The sequence below is a fragment of the Anneissia japonica genome, unplaced genomic scaffold (genome assembly GCF_011630105.1).
Source record: "Anneissia japonica isolate Jap-2015-1 unplaced genomic scaffold, ASM1163010v1 scaffold1826_len1998817_cov189, whole genome shotgun sequence".
Lineage (NCBI taxonomy): Eukaryota > Metazoa > Echinodermata > Crinoidea > Comatulida > Comatulidae > Anneissia > Anneissia japonica.
Window position 1 is genome coordinate 248,178 of NW_022742159.1, and position 17,553 is coordinate 265,730.

General features: G+C 36.5%; 1 protein-coding gene across 1 annotated transcript in view; it reads right to left on the reverse strand.

Annotated features, from left to right (window-relative positions):
* The window catches only part of LOC117119039 (b(0,+)-type amino acid transporter 1-like), a 19,995-nt gene extending 4,716 nt beyond the window's left edge, over positions 1-15,279 (reverse strand). The window contains exons 1-6 of the mRNA XM_033263849.1: positions 15,153-15,279; positions 11,431-11,665; positions 3,360-3,605; positions 1,379-1,504; positions 888-993; positions 373-417 (exon numbers count right to left, since the gene is read on the reverse strand). Coding sequence (XP_033119740.1) covers positions 373-417; positions 888-993; positions 1,379-1,504; positions 3,360-3,605; positions 11,431-11,638 — 731 coding nt within the window. The 5' untranslated portion in view covers positions 11,639-11,665; positions 15,153-15,279. The remainder of the gene's footprint in view (positions 1-372; positions 418-887; positions 994-1,378; positions 1,505-3,359; positions 3,606-11,430; positions 11,666-15,152) is intronic.
* Between the last annotated feature and the right edge of the window lie 2,274 nt (positions 15,280-17,553).

Genomic DNA, 17,553 nt, shown 5'->3' on the forward strand with positions numbered 1-17,553 from the left:
TAAACGCAATAAACAAACAAAGAAATAATAATACCAGGACTCGAATTTCCCATTCGAGCACTGATGTTATTATTTATCTATTTGTTTATATTATATATATATATACATATTAGTATATATATAATATATAATAATATATTATTTCAGTATACAATATAGCAAATAAGACATACAATACGGTACATAATAACTAAAAGTATTTCAATATTATTTAATAAATAGAATACAATAATATATGAGATAATATTATATAATGATATATAATGATATTATATTATATTATTATCATTATTATGATATTTTTATATAATATTATGTATATTATTTCTGATTATTTTCTTCCGGGCCAACATGTTGAATAACGCCACTTACCTCTTAGGATTCACTAATTCTTCAGTAACAAAATTCAGCTGATTCCTGTAAAAAATAAAAAAGCAAAAATATTGTTATTTTGCAATTCCTGTAGACTGTTGTCATATCCTATCACCACTCATACAAACTAAGCCCACACGAAATGTGTTTGTGTAGGAACATCCAAGTTTGTCCTTGCATGTACCTACGCCCTCTATAGTAAGTGAAGTATTGCAATCATAATTCATCCTTATCCTTTTCCTTTTCCTCCATTTTAAAGACTACTTTTGGGACCGCAATTTTTGTGGTCTTTAATTAGAAAGTAGATTACCATAATTATAAAAAAAAAAAATAGGCGATCATGGGGCCGCAGAAGGATGGCCTTTAAATGGAGGTGGCACTAATGAAGGAGCCTTTAAGTAGAGGGGGACCGTTATTCAATTACTGCAGTAGTGTATCTACAGGGGGCATGGAAGAAATATGTAGCCTTCTTCCTCCACTGTTAGAAACGCTAACAACGTATTCATATCAAATACCATGAATCGTAGGCCCAGAGTCCTTGGTAAAATGCAATTCCATATGCAAAAATTCTCGTAGACGATCCCTCAAAGGAAATGGATGGATCCAGATGTTCTGTGTAGCCTGTGGGTGTGAAGAAATAATAATGAACACAGCTGTGCCAACATAGGCTACGTGGAAGCATTGATTTGCTATTTCATTTGAATGGGAATATAATAATATAAATAGAACCAGCAATTAAGCTTGCGTGATTTTACTTGATATATAACAACGTGACATATCAGGCGCATGGACTGTTAATCATAGACATGCACCCCTACACACAGGCACACGCAGGCCTAATCTCTAGGAGTCAACTAGTACAATATTCACAGAAACACGCACCCATACCTTCTCCCTCATACAGGCACACGTATCTCTTCACACAGGTGTGTGCGCGCGCACGCGCCACTGCGTAGAATCGCATCGGGAGCAGCGTGAGTGCACGGTTTATATATTAATCCCTTACCTTGACAAATTCTTATAAATCCAACGAATATAATAATAACAAGTGCAAGGACCTTCGCAGCAGTAAAAACAACTTGCACCCTCGTTGCCCATTTTACACTGTAGCTATTGATGAAAGCAATGAGGACTGAAAAGGAAGTATATAAACCATTCAAGATTCAGTATTTATTTATTCATTTGGAATCATTGTCTGAGAGTCACAAAAGCAGAAAATCCCAGTGGCGGATTCAAGGGGGACTGAGCCGGCCTGCCCCTTCCCTTCAATTTTTCCAAATTATAAGAAAAATGGAGAACAAAAAATTATAATCAAATTTAAGTCTGAGAGTGTCATTTTCGGCCATCAGAGGTGCCATAATCATAACTTTGTACCTTCTTTCTGAGAAATTCCTTCCCTGGCCCCATCTATTTTGAGTTCCTGGATCCGCCACTGAACCCACTGACAAGGACGCGAGACTCTGAAACAAGTGTGTAAAGCTCCATTTTATCCCATACATAGTCAAAATATTGGGGGGATGATACAATGGACCATCCCCCTTGTCAATATTGGGGGGGGGATATATCCCCCATCCACCCCCCCCCCCCCAGGATCTACGCCTATGCACCTAAGGATCATACTAACGTGTTCTGTGGCACTTACGGACCTTGTGAATGGAGAAATGACCAAAAAACAACTAGGTTAAAATAGCTGTAACAAACAAAGATAATGTGAAACATAAACAAATACACAGAACGAGCTCTATACAATCTGCTGTTTATGTTATAACCATTCTTTCAGTTTCACATTATGTTATTTTTTGTTGAAAGAATGGGAATAAATGTTATTTTTTGAACAGGTGTATCGATCCTTGATTTGAAGTTGTTTTGAAGAAAAATGAAAAAGTAAAATAGGCCTATAGGATACTTTCCATAACACAGCAAATGTAAAACAAAATTTGCGAAAAGTAAAATCTATTTAGATCTCTATAAATAATGCTGCAATTAACGAAATACAGTAAAACAATATTAATAGGACACCTTCGGAATCAAATGCGGAGACCCTTCATGTGGGTCTCCGCTGAATGGGATTGGTTGTTAGACTTTTTTTTTTATAAGAACACATTTTATAAGAACACTGAGGCTGAAATTGCTTAAAAATTAAAAACAAAAAATAAGAACAAGTTGAGGCTGAGGTAAAATGGTAAAATAAGGTTTTTGAAAAACCAAAAATTTATATCTGTACCTTATGTGCAGTAATGTAGGTGTGACTATGTAACACCCCCTATAATCAGGTGTACTGTCAGTTGGGGCCATTTTTACCAGGCCTTTTTTCTGGCGCAATTTTTCCAGGGCCCATTTTTGCTGTACAATAATAATTTTCTATGTTTGAAAAGTGTGTAAAATAAGAAAATATTAAAAACATTTTGAGCCTAAAATCGGCAAAAAAATAAGAACACTGAGCCTGGGCAAAATTTTACTGGTTCTTATAAAAAAAGTGTAGTGTTATACAGTAACACTATATTTTCCACGCATCGCGGACAGAAAAGTGTCCAATGGAGGTGTCCCTTAAAATGAGTGTCTCAAACGAGGGGTTGTACTGTTTCAATTTCATCATAGTATAATGCAGGAACTGGTTTTGTTGGTGTCCAAACTATCCAGCGACATCAACTTTTATCTGGTTATCTATTGAACAGATTTAGTTAGACCTACAACTGTAGTTTGAGTTTACAAAGAAAATCCGGTTCACGATAGATTGAACGTGAAACTAAAGGGACACTAAAACAACAAAGACAAAGTTTCGAAGATATTGCTTGAAGTTATTTTGTTCTCCTTTTATCGATTATTAACCCACAAACTCAGAACAAGAACCTCCAAACTGAAGGGTGGGGATTTCCATTTTTCCCTGGGCACCAAAAATCTTAGTTACGCCCGGCGAGCAGGAAGTTCCACTTACCCCTCTCTGGATCGACAACTAGTATAAGTAATTATCGATAATTTATACTTACGTATCGCTAAAACTGCCCACATTTTGATGAGGTACGTCGGCGCTGAACAAGACCCAGAGACGAACAGCTGGGAAAAGTATGTCCCAAAAGTTAGTGTGATCGCTGCCAAAGAGCTCGGCTTCAGAACGATTGCGTATGTCCAGGAGAATAGGTATGCAGGGATTGGTCCGAATGCCTCACCGAGATAGGCATATTCTCCGCCAGATTTTGGTATAATTGTCCCCAGTTCGGCATAGCACAACGACGCTGCAAATGTAATTAGAAAAAAAAACAACTCAGTTCAGAGTGCAACAAAACTTTAGAACAGGGTTAGAATACAAAATAATTGCAATAACAGTCACAGTTTAAAAAGGCTAACAATCTGCAAAGTTGTAAAATTAACATCGTCGATTTTCCAAACGGTATGACGTAGGAATTATATTTATTTTGTGAAATATGAGCATATTATTAATAATAAAGAAATGATTGAAATCTTTATAATCAAAATTTAAATTGCTTTCCCAATTAATGTTCTAGTGCACAGTACTGGTGTTTTAGTTTGTTATTTAGGCCTACAATTCCTCAATATGTAAAATTGGTTGATTGAAATGGGCAAATAAGTATACAGTATTTATAAAAATCGTGTCAACAATATTCTATTTGGCGTATTCCTGTTGGCTAGCTCAGTTCTGATTGGTCAGTTAAAGTTCCATCGACATTTCGGGAAGATTACCATTGCGCCAGATATTTCAAATGTGAACTTTTTAAAAATATCATGACGATGAAACGATCAGTCTGAGTTAAGTTCAGAATAATAGTAACTTCACAACAATGAACAATTGTACAATAAGGTCATGGCAACACGCTATACAAAATAACAATAGGCTTGCCTTACAATGTATACGCATGAAGTGGAGGAAGGAAGCCGTCATTCATTCCGGGCAACATGCCTTACATTCCAGACGAATAAGTACAATTGAGTATTTTTTTCTATAAACCGCGTTGACCTTGACCTTGAGTTTAAATATTAATATTATTAACATTTTAAGATATTGCACGAGGGCTACAATAAGGATAAGCCAATGGCGGATCCAGTGTATTCGAAAAGGGGGGGGGGGACACTTAGGACTACTCAGTTACAACAGACTAAATTATAACATCTCATTTTAATAATCAACTGTTGTAATTACAACAGACTAAATTATAGCATCTTATTTTAATAATCAATTGTTTTAAGTTTGCTTCAGGACATTTCATATCAGTGAGGTTTTGACGAGCAAAACATCACTATGTTTTGAAACTGTTATGCGATGGTTGAATGCATCTGGTTATACATGCTCATTAAAACTCAGTAATAATTAGTGTTGGAACGAATCCAATATTATGACACGTGTTGATACAGTATACATAATCCAGACTATGTACCAAGAAACCACGTATATTTTTTAATTAATTTCCTCACTTTTCCTGCGTTGTATTGGTTTCGTACGTGAAGTGGGAGAAAAAGTTGTTTTGTCAACTGGGAGTGATTGTCACCGTAGTCACTCCCTTGTGCAATGAAGAGATGTAGAATGAAGCGATTCGATGAGTGGGCCTAATCTTTCTCACTTCTGCTTTCATCACGTTGATTGCAGGTGACTGAAAATGTGATTGCAAAATGGATCATTATTGCATCAGCAACGTAATATGGCGGCCGACTATAATGTTACAATATGAAGGAAATGATTCACCATCAAAAATGTTACATGTATCCTTTATCACATGAACAGAGAAGTAAAGTATGCACGCGTTCCAACCTAAGCAATGAGCTAAAAATTAAAATGCGCGCAGTATTTACCCTCACAAGATTTAATTTTTAATCGGATATTCTACCCCTCCCTTTCCCATTGAATTGAGGAGAGGAGAGGAAACAGGAGTGGCGCGTGTGGGACCAAGGTCCCCTTCGTTAGAGAAAAAAAACACAATTCGTCGGAGAAAAAATAATAAATAGGCTTATGTATTTTCAATATATTTAGTAGACGCTAAAATCGATTAATAAAAAAGCCTTTAAAACCCCTAAATTGTTATATTTGGACCACTTCGAAAGATTTTGAGCAACGCCCGACCACACCCACTTTGGTCTCTTCGGGGACGTCGTCCAAACACCCCCTCCCCCACCATCGCGAAAATCCTGGTACCACTACAGAGAGGAAATAAAACACCGTAGCCGCACCTAATTGAAAACATTACATGGTAAAATATCAACGTTCATTCGCATGTGTCGACAGTTCGATGGGTTAGTATGTAGGTACATTCTTCACGTACACATACAGTACACGTATTTTAAACTTATTTTAACTAACTTTTCCCTCAATATTTTGTCACAAGTACAAACATGAATAGATATAGGCGCGAATAGAGGCATGTAGTCTTATTTATTTTATTATGATGACATACGGTCATGAACTCTATCCCCTCACGTAATTATTACATTCACTTCCAGGAATGGGTCGTTCTTCAGTGTCAATGTCTTCAGTGAAAAATGCTAAAACGCAATCGATTCAAGAGACCACCCTGTGATGTGGTTGGTATCATGTGTACATCTGAACCCATATTTAGAATAATACTCAAACAAAATTGCATTAGGCGTAAAGTACAATTTTTTAATAGGTTTAATTTTCGGAGTAGCGTACTTATCCGGGTTCACTGTCGGGTATGTGTAAGCAAATGTTGTTAGACAAACATTGTTTCTGTGTCTGTATTGACTTCTCTGGTCTGTAGACGACCAAATGGTAACGTGCTCGTATAAGTTACGACGCACAGTTTAAATAGTTTAACAATCATGTCAACACAGTACAGAAATGTAAAATTTAAAAAAAAAAAAGACTTGTACGTGCATAATGTAACAATATTTTGATATTTTTTATTAAATTTGTATACACATATAGGCCTGTTAATCTATGTAAACTGTACATACAGCAGTCTTATATAGTATATTTGGTTAAGTTGTTTGAAATAAAGTTAATTATAGTTTTAAAATACTACAGAGAATGAAATTGAAATTGTTATTTTTTCTTTATTCTAATGAGATTTGACTTTCGAAAAATATACTTTGCGCTGATCTATCAATTATTAACTAACAAATTCAAAGGCCTATACAAAAAACGAAATTTATTTAGACGGTAATTGGCAAGGAAATATTTTTCAATTTCAATTTGAGAGCGTACTTTTTTTCAGGTCTACGTTAACAATATCATATGTTCTTACATGACTCGACACAAACTGTTCATTATGTACGCCCCTTCTAATTTATCTTTTAAAAGAACATGAGGGTGCATTAAATTTCAGCAATTTTGTTCTCAGGTTACATTGACAACTTACAATAGTGGGCGGATAAATAAATATTCCGGTGTTAATAGCATAGTGGTTTTCTTAAGGCTGATTCACACAGAACAATTTAGACGCGTTGATGCAGACGCGCGCGCTTTCGTTTCACGCGTAACACACATTGTTTAATGTGTGGGGGTCGACTTTGAATTTTCTACTGTTTCAGGATAAGCCTGCTTTTCTATAGAATATTACAAGCGACAACATCCATAGAAATCTATAGAACATAAAGTAGATCACTTTATGATGCAACGATTCTAAAGGTCTTACGTAACTTTCACAATGCATGGATTAGTTGAGTCCTCCAACTTAATGAACACAATGATGGGCCGGGTAGGCTTACCAATGTATGAGGCCTACTAACAAACCATTGAACTATTTTCAATAATTATTTTACATTATTACAATTATTTTACAATGTATTTATATGTTTGTATATATAAGTTAATCGGATTTAATGTACTTTTATAAACATGCCCCCCATACGCTATACTTTTATAGTTTGAAGATAATACAACCATTGGGCAATACACTCACATTATACGCCTAAGTTGATAGTGAAAGAAACAAAATCAGAACAAAAATGTGATGCAAGCCACCGAAATGCAATACTGCTGAACACTATTAGGTGGGACAAACAAAAAATAGTCCCTATGTCCCCTGGATATAGGGACCCCCATTCAGGTGACACTAAGGAAAAGCAAAACTGTCCCCTTATTGGGTTTGGCATCAGAAATATACTTAGGCCTACAATATTTCTTTACTTGTGAATTATACATGGTCTAAAGACAAAGCTGAAATCCATACCCTACTATAGCGACTGTAATATCCTATTTATCTGAAAACAGGATACATGAAGGCTATCCTACTTTTCTACCCAATAGGTTACCTAGAATGCATCTGGGCATGTGTAGGGCGAATGGTATTGGCTCTAATGTAGAAAAACGATAGATGGATATCGGTTGAGACAGTTGCGGCCAGCGGAGTGCCAGAGAGAATATGACCCACGGTTGGAGAGAACCCCAGTAGGGAGAATACTGCTTTAAAACATTTTCACCGCCTGAGAATGCTTTTAGAGTCATCTACAGGTACCTATCTTAACCAACCATGGTGTGACTAAGGTGGGTGAGGGGCCCCGTCGGGGATCTTACTCTTCGTGGGGGAATCTTTGGGTTGGGCAATACTTGGGTTGGGCAATACGAGATTGATGGGCAAAAGGAACAACTACTGTACATAGTGCTTTTTAATACGATATATCTGATCATTAACACATTAACGACCGCCAACACACGACCAATTTGGTTATTTGAACTTTTGCCGTGAACTAAATATTAGGTATTATTATTACGCCCACTCGTGAACTTCCGGTTCATTATACGGTAATAATAAAAGCTGATTCAAATAAATAATACTCGAGTTCTTCACCGTTCATTCACTGAAGCCCACGATCCAACCACGGTGTTATTGATTACATTTCCAAGATCTGAATATTAATAATTCGAATGAATAATAATCGACGAGTTTGGAGGTTACGATAACATGGGCATTGATCGTATTAAGATTCGAATTTCATAGCCTAATTGAATTTATGTTTTTAATAAATATATGATTTGGTATACTGTACGAAGAACCTAGACGCAATGTTTAGGTGTCTATTGAGGAATCATGCTGCTATCATGATTATGATGAGGATGATGATGATGATGTTGAATCAAGATAATGGTGATGTTGAGATGATGAGACGACAAAGATGAAGGTCATGATGATGATGATGATGATGACGATCATACGATCGTGATTATGATAATCATGATGATGTTGAGGAGGGGAGGAAGATGATGGTGACGATGATGAAATCATGATGATGTTGACGATAATTACAAATGAAGAGACGAGGAGAACAACAACGGCAATCTGTTCATATCTCCGTAGGCCTATATCACTGACGATTATTTAATGTGTTACTAATTACAGTGTTGGAACTTAGGTACAAGAAACACAAGATAGAGTTCTCCACAGAAAAAAACTGTTCTACCGAAATGCATGGTGGGAATACAAACAATGGGGCGCCGCGTACGCCTGGATCTAAAAAAGTTCTGCCACCGTTACATAACTGTGAATACATAATTTCCTTTTGCGGAGGTTGAAATCGTTGCCATTATCCATAAGATACAAACAAGTAGTATAAATAAATCAAAACAATAAAATGACAGACACAAAAGCGCAGAATCGTATGACCGGACTCTGATGTTCTATTTTCTCTATGCTCTGATTAGTGATAAAGTTTTCCTCCGTTAGTGTGCGTCTGGATATACCTAGCAACGGAAGGGCGCCCTATACGTCTGGACCAAGTATAGAAAACTTGCATTATAAAAAGAGAAGGGCACCGTGTACCTCTGGACCTACTTCCGCCTTACTTTTGCTATGCGAGTGCTCTATCTTGTATTTCTAGTATCTTTGCTTTAATCTCATTAGGAAATAAATGAAGTGAACATTTTGGATAGAGGAACGACTGATAGGCCATGCCTGGTCCTATAAAATTTCCTAAAGAACGAGAAATAACAAGATAATCACGGAAATATTAGAAGGAATAAATAAACAGGAGACAATTAGGATTCAGCAAGCATGGCCTCCATTGTTGAACAAAGGACGTATACCGGCTTTCTGATACGATAGGTAATTAGCTCTATTTACACAAACTACCAGCCAGCACAATAGATTCGTTGCAATTAAAAACAACCTTGGTATATATGAATATTTAAATTTTTAAGTAACAAAGCAAGTACAAATATACCCAAAAAATGAGACCCACGGCTCCATTAAGCTTCATATACATACAATCGAGATTACACCACTACACTCCACCCCCAAACCTCTTTCAATTCAAGCAGTTTCAGAACAAAGGGATACAGTACAGTACTTGTTGAGGACAGTGTTAAGTCTGTGTCTTGTAGTTACTTCACGACTTGTCGTCATTATTAATATCACAGCTTCCAAATGACATCTTTATAATTAATGCCTTTTGAAAATGTCAATATTCTGAGATTTTCCACATATCAATAATTTAAAGTAACGAAGCGTGTCACCATTTTATAATACGCGCGGTTCCGCACCAGCAAATATGTTCGATAAAAAGTATCAAATAAGATTTAGAAATAACAATTTGGATCACAATGCAGAGTTACTTCGGTTGAAACGGAAGTTTTGATTAATCCTCGGTGTGATGTTTACATTAGTTTCTCGCGGGAATTTTTTTTCTTTCACGAAAGGTTATCAGTAGGCCAGTACTGAAGTACGTAAGCCTACCGTTAATAATTGTTTTTACATTTTTATCGGTCTACGCATGAATGTAGTTAAGCTAAATGGAAATAACTGGATCACAAACTATAAACATCCTTTGAAAACAGGAATAGGCTGAAACCTTTTGCACATTTATTACCAACTCAATGTTTTCGTCCTGTTGTGGTATAGTGAACAACATTCTTTTCATTATGTTATTTAACTTATGTGATTACTATCTTGTGGTTTTCATGTGTGTATCTGATGTATTTGTTTTGTATGTTAAAGCATTGTGTACTGTTGAGAGTGTACCATCGGTGTTTGTTCGCATTTTTTAATTACAATAAATAAATAAGTAAATAAATAAATAAGTAAAAAAAATAAATAAATAAGTAAATAAATAAGTAAATAAGTAAATAAATAAATAAATAAATACATAAAAATAAATAAATAAATGAATAAATAAAAATAAAAATAAATAAATAAATAACTAAATAGATAAATACAAACATTGACTGTGGCAAGAGCAGATAATGACATCATCTTTGTTCACACCGATCACAATGAAAGGTCGTCGTCTGTGCATCAAGAATCAGAAAAAAGGGAGCAGAGAGAGGGTATCGGTTTTATGAGTTTGTAATCCGTTAGGTCTTTACATTAATTTGTCTGCAAAAACCGATTGGTTAAATACCGTATAGGCCTATTGGTTTATGTTTTATCGGATAACTCAGTACTTCAACTATGGTCCATCACAAAGAAAAATCAGCCCGGCAACATACCGATTGTGTAGAACAAAATAGAAACGAGCAAGGTCAAATTTTTCATTGCTCAGCATTTAATCTCCAATTCTTGGGTATAATCCCACTCCGGCCTTGACTTTTGGCGCTATTCCCGCTCATATCAAACCAGTGTAATCATGCACTGTCAAATCTATTAAATTCGTTTTTAAAGAGGCGCTCAAAATGCAATTTGTAATGGTCAAAGATGATGATGTTATCACAGACCCTATGTATATCCATGGAGATCCAATTTCAACGTATGGTACAGTACTTATGCTAGTGTTTTTTTCGTTTTATGACGCCGAGGCCAATCTCTATGGAACGCCAAAAAGGCAAATCTACTGTGTTTTGAAAGTTGCCCCTTTGGCGTTTCATACGTCTTTACCATGCGAGAAGGTGCAGACTGCTCACGTTAGTCGGTCAAAGTACTCGGCGATATTTCCACAATCGACAGCGATTTTAGGGCTTGGCTGCATGTCTCAAATCTGTGGTGGTTTTCATACGAGATTCATGCGAATGGCAAACGAAACCATCATATACGGTATGATACGGTGCCCCGTCATGAAGTTCAGTGTACACATACACTTTTCTACTAACGTACGCATCCCCAGACAAAATATTGATTAGATAGGCTAATGAAAAAAATAATTCAATACAATGATACGTACCCAGCATAGCTAAAACACCACACACCATCCATATCACTAGACTCATTCCGAGGCTTTCCGTCGATCGTAGTACACCTTTGGGTGATATGAATATACCAGAGCCAATGATAGTGCCTACTAGTAGGGCGATTCCTCCAACTAGGCCCACCTGTCGCTTAAGTACCATGGCCCCATCAGGATCATCTTTGGAACCTTGTCCTTTCCCCATTATTGTCTCTTCCCTCAGTATGCCCACCTGAAAGAAACGATATTAGAAAAGTTAAGATACTGGATTATATGTTTAGAAAATGTCGAAATCTATCTGCGATTTTTGTGGTATTTTTAATCACCTACTATTGACACTGTTCATACCTGATCCAGCTTTGTGCATTAACGAGGAAACACTTACCAATGTTGAATGTTGATCGTTAGAAAGCAAGGAACAGACGAGATGTCTGCATCCGCATATGCAAGACCATCGCTAGGAATACCACACAAGAAACACTGAAGAGGGAGGGATGGTTGTAGAATACGGTAGCACATTGAAGCAGGCGATACACGACAGATGTCGAAGTTGTTATACTGGATTTTAAAGACGTCCTAAATCAGAGAGTATCTGTTTATTTTTTTTTTCTTTTCTAGTAGAAGACTCTATTTCAGGTAGCGTCCATGGATATATGGAGTACAGGCATTTGTTCTGGTTTGGGTGCGTCGAGAAGTGGGTTCCTTGGTGCCGTTTTGTGTAGTCGGTTGGTAGAAGATTGGTACCATATGTTACTTGGGGATCTTGGTGTTGGGGGGGGGGGAGTGATGCCATGTGTCTCTTTCCCTGTCTCTTATACACATCTATATCACAGCTTCCAAGGGCTAAAGGGCCCGACGGGGGGGGGGGCGCTAGTGGAGCAAATCGAGTCATCACTTGGCTGGGGACCGCCTAGGGCCCCCGGTGGGGGTCCAGGGGGCGAATCCCCCTGGAAGCCACGGGTATTTGATGAATTATGGCGATTTTTTATTACTTATTTGATCCCCCTGGAAGCCACGGGTATTTTACGATTTATGGCGATTTTTTATTACTTATTTGATAGGCATCGAGTTACTATAATATGACTTCATGTAGGCTATGCTTTCTATTGTTGAAGTCAGCTTCCAAAACCAAAACATTTTGAATAAAGCAAGAAACAATGAGTATGCAATGTAACCATCTAATTTATTTTCAAATCCTCATTCTTGAAAATGAAATTTTTTATTTTGCATTAAATCTGTCAACCACGCTGTCATGGTCGAGGTTGCTTCATCTATCACGATGCATTCCAACCATCATGAGGCTATGTAAATGAGCAATTGTCATAACAGAACGCAAATTATTTTTAATTAGTCTCATTGAATTATTATTATTATTATTGTTATTGTTGTTGTGATAAACACAAACAATATGGTGGCTAAACGAATATTACATGTAAATATTTTTTTTTTATTTGTTTGTTCCCCGACAAAATATATCGTCTTCTCCGACCGGGGGGGGGGGTATAAACCCAGGCCCCCTCTGGCGCCACCACTGTCTCTTTCTAACATTGCTATGACCACAGAATTATAAAATTCTGGATATTCTGGACCTGGAGAAATTGTTGAAGACGCAAGTGGTGTCAATTTTGTTTTGTTGACGTCTGGCATTATTAGTATAAAAAGCGGACGAGGTGAGTGGTTCGTATTCCAACTCCCTTTGTAAATTGGTATCAAAGGCAATTACCTCTATTTCAGCAAGATTTTATAATAATCAGTGGGCCTAATGGCAGAAACAGACAACTTCAGAGAGTGGTAGGCCTACCGGTACCACAGTCAAGTAGGCCTACACTTCTTTAGGAGAATAGCTGTTTCATAGCTAATTTAAATTAATCGATTAATCGGTGGGACCCAGGTTTGAACACAAATGAACCCACCGGGGTTCATTTGATTGTCTGCACTCGCGATTACATTATAGTTATATCCCGAAACATTCATGCAAGGGTGTAGACCTAAATTTTTATTGTTTCATCTTGTTTAAATAAATGCACAGAGACATGGGTTAAGCTGACGGAAGTATCCGGATGTAAGGATTTCTTTTGCCAACATTAATTGGTTGTGGGATTTGAAATGACACCAATTTACCTTATCCAGTCCTCATTGTGTACGCACTACGGTTCATATACAATAATAAATACAGTATCAAAATATGTATTTCGCAGTAGAATATATGCTATTTGTAGTCCTACAGCAGTTACAGTAGGCGATTATCTAGGCTTAAGCCTAAAGCTGGAGCTATGGAATAGGCCTTCCATAGGGCTTTACCTTGGGCCATTAAATTTGTATAACAATAGTCAAGAACAAAAGGTTGTGTATCTAGCCTTCATAATCGAGGTTAATTCGTAATGGCGATTTCTGTGAAATCGATACAAAACAAACGATACAGACAACTTTTGCTGGCTACTCAATTACTGTAGTACGATACGATGCACCTTTAATTAAAAAAAAACCAACAAAACACGCGGGAGTTAATGACACTAATGTTGATGCCGTCTGCTCTAGGCTGCTGATTGCCTCACACGTTTTTTAAATCATAATCAAAGCTTCCGCCTCAGCTCCCAAGATATGATGTAGCATTTCATTATGTATACTCAAATGAAAATGCGATAATGATTGTGACGTCAGTCTTTGTTTATATTCTTGAATATCCAAAGAGTAATGCAATTATTTACTTCCAGTTTTAAACTCCACCCATTCATAACCATTAACGATTCTTGTGACAACATACTTTGCTGCGTCAGCGTGACTGTCCTACGATTGCATCATCTCAATGTCTCGTGGCCACGTTTAATGTTCTGTTGTTATGACGGCTGGCACATAGTGTGCTCATGGTCTCTATGGGTTGGTCACATATACATACCGTACATATCAGGGAAATTGTTATAGTACATGCGTACAATGTATATCCAACTTTTATTTGCCTTTTCTATATAGATTATATTGGGGCTAACCAGCTATGAATTCACACAGTACATACAGTATATAAGTACCCACATATACTATATATATTTTTATAATATTTATAAACAATTTCCGCTCACAAAGGCAACCTCTGCCATACCCCTTCTTCTTATCTATAAAGCATTTACCGCATGGTTTAGAGTTTCCTAGGCCTATATACAATTATTTATTTTAGATCACCATACTTAAAAGTTCCTGCGGTGTGTCTGAATTCGCTTGAGTGCTTCGGGCAAAGATTAGTAAGTACTGTAAGGTGTCCTTGCTTCGAGCACTTAAAAACAGTGATGTTCTCAATAGACAGTAGTTAGGGGAAGTCCTTACTGTTTACAGTATAAATATTTATCATATACACGTACACACACATACCCACATATATATGTCACGTGTGTGTTTGTATATATATATATATATATATACTGGTATGCCTAATATGCAGACGATAAGTTTATAGTTAAAATTCAAGACAGATACAATCAATTACAATAAGATAAAATAAGTTACAGATACAGTAACTGTTTGATACTAGTATTGTTGATATCTCGGTCCATGAAGTACGAGCATAGCTTTCATTCATGCTTAGAATCCAACGTGGCCTAGCTTAATCTTTACCGCCTGTTGTACAAGAGAAACCGCCACGTTGATAATCTAAACAACAAGCAATAGAAACACACAAGGTAGAAAGGCTTTTTAGAATCATTACGAGAATGGAATGTTTAACTCACCGTATGAAACCCAAATGAATAGCAGCCCACTAATCCACCTCAATACTACAGTAACGACTGTACTATGTTTTGACTAATAATAACTAAAACAGCCATACGATGCAAAAACAGACACGCTTGAGTAATCATTTTCAACCAATGAAATCAGGTTATTGATTTGATTGACGGGTATCAACTACCAATCACATTGGTAGAGTTTCTTTACTATTCGTCTTTATTAATACTATATTACAAATTATGTTATATAATGAACGTTTCATAATCTTTATAATTGCATTCATGTTAATATTGACTGCGATATCCATCCACATTCATGTGTTCCTCTTTGACGAGATACAATGCTTCTAAATTTAATTAAAAGCAGAACAAGTAAATTCGAAGGAATTTTTGGCGAATCTTATTTGAGTTTGGTTCGCTCAGAAAGTCAACATCTTACGTATTTGAGTTTCATTACTGTTAGGTTATATTATATTCTACATATATTTCGAATATATATAATATATATAATATATATATATATATAACAAATAGTATTCAACTGCCGAGATCGTCCGGCATTGGTTGGTGTTGGTTGTTATTACGTAATATGACTGCTCCCTGGTTGTATCATGTATACTCCATGTTGATTAATTGTTGGAGGCATCGGATGAAAGATACAAGAGTCCGCCTTGTCGAGTTGGGCAACCCATCTCTAGCTCATGGTATATCCCTTCCATTGTACTCATTAATGTTTACATCTCAATCATTTTAAATTTGTTTTTTCTTTTTTTTTTCCTTTTTTTTTGTGTATCTTTTCTTTGTATTTTGTGAAATGTGTTTTTGTTATTTGGATGCACTACCAGATGGTGTGCACCACTGATACAAAAGTGTTCCAATAAAGTTCAAAGTGTCATCCACCAGTATAAATTACTACACATTGGCATGTTCCCGCCCCCATTATGCATTTGTTAAAAATGGACCTGTTGCAACATAGGAATATTTTGTGGGGCTAATTTATGTCTCATTGTCTGAAAACCAGTTTAATCTGGAAACAACGACAACTGGGCAATCAATCACATCCGCTTGACCAAATATCACTTGGAAGTGTTAAATGACTTTTTCACAGATTAAATAATTCCAAATAGCACACGAAAGTCGCTCCCATCATAGAGAAAATAGAACGGTTCTATTCTATTTTCTCTATGCTCCCATCCCCCGAGTAATTGCCAAATACGAGACTACATGTCTAAAATCAATACAAACCTATCCTACCAAATTTAGTGGTGGGAATGGACTTTTCCGCTAAGCCCCGCCCCCTCCCCCAGGATATTGTTGCTAAGGTCCCACTAGTGTAAAAATATACGCAAGGCACGTGCGTTTGTGCGACAACTGGCGTGCTAGATACGCGCGTATTCCTGGCCCTGCTCTGATTGGTCAGTTGTTAAGTTTGATTGACACGCTAGCAAGGACTTAACTAGAAAGGTCGAATGTAGGCAATCTGAGCTCTGATAGTTATTCGCAGACAAATGTATCGAGAAAAAAAAATATCAGTATTCTATTTTGTTTAGGTTGAATCCGTCAGGCCTATAGGCATTTTATCCACTGTTCTCCCTGCCGATATGTAAGCGCTTCGACTGGAGTAGTGAACACGAACAAACATCAGTCACGGTGATGGACGACGAATAATTTATTCTATAATAATTTTAATAATAACACAATGATATGAAATTACCTTAATCAATACGTTATTACTGTTAAATTAGACTACATAGATCAGACCGCAGGATTTGCAGGTGCAGAGAGGTGTGTGGGTGTAATATATTGAAGCCGTCTTAATTATATCGCTTATCGTTTTACTATTTAATACAATGGTCCACATTTCGATTTTTTCGTATTACCGTTTTATTCTCACTATTGAAGTGGACAGATGGAATGTCTTTATTACGGGATATTGGGAAGGGAATCCTAATTCTTAAAATTCATAATGTAAACCTAAAATTGTGACCGCCCTTTAGAAAAATAAGCCTACAGTGAGAGTCTAAACATATATATATATACCTCTAAATCATCAAAGAAAGGTAAATACCGTGTTCAAATAAAGGCCATGATAACACATCTTGTAGCATAGCACACCGTATTTACCTTTCTTTAATGATTTATATATAATTTAGCAGTATTAACGGCTATCTTGATTTATATTATATGCCTATATATATATATATATATATATATATATATATAATAAATCATCAAAGAAAGGTAAATACAGTGTTTAATAAAGGACAATAATACATCGCGTAGCTCTCAACGAATGTAGTCCTGTAAATAAATGAATAAAGAAATTGTGTAATAAAATGCCTCTGGCGGGACTCGAACCTGCGACCTCTCGCTGTCAAGGCGAGCGTCATAACCATTAGACCAC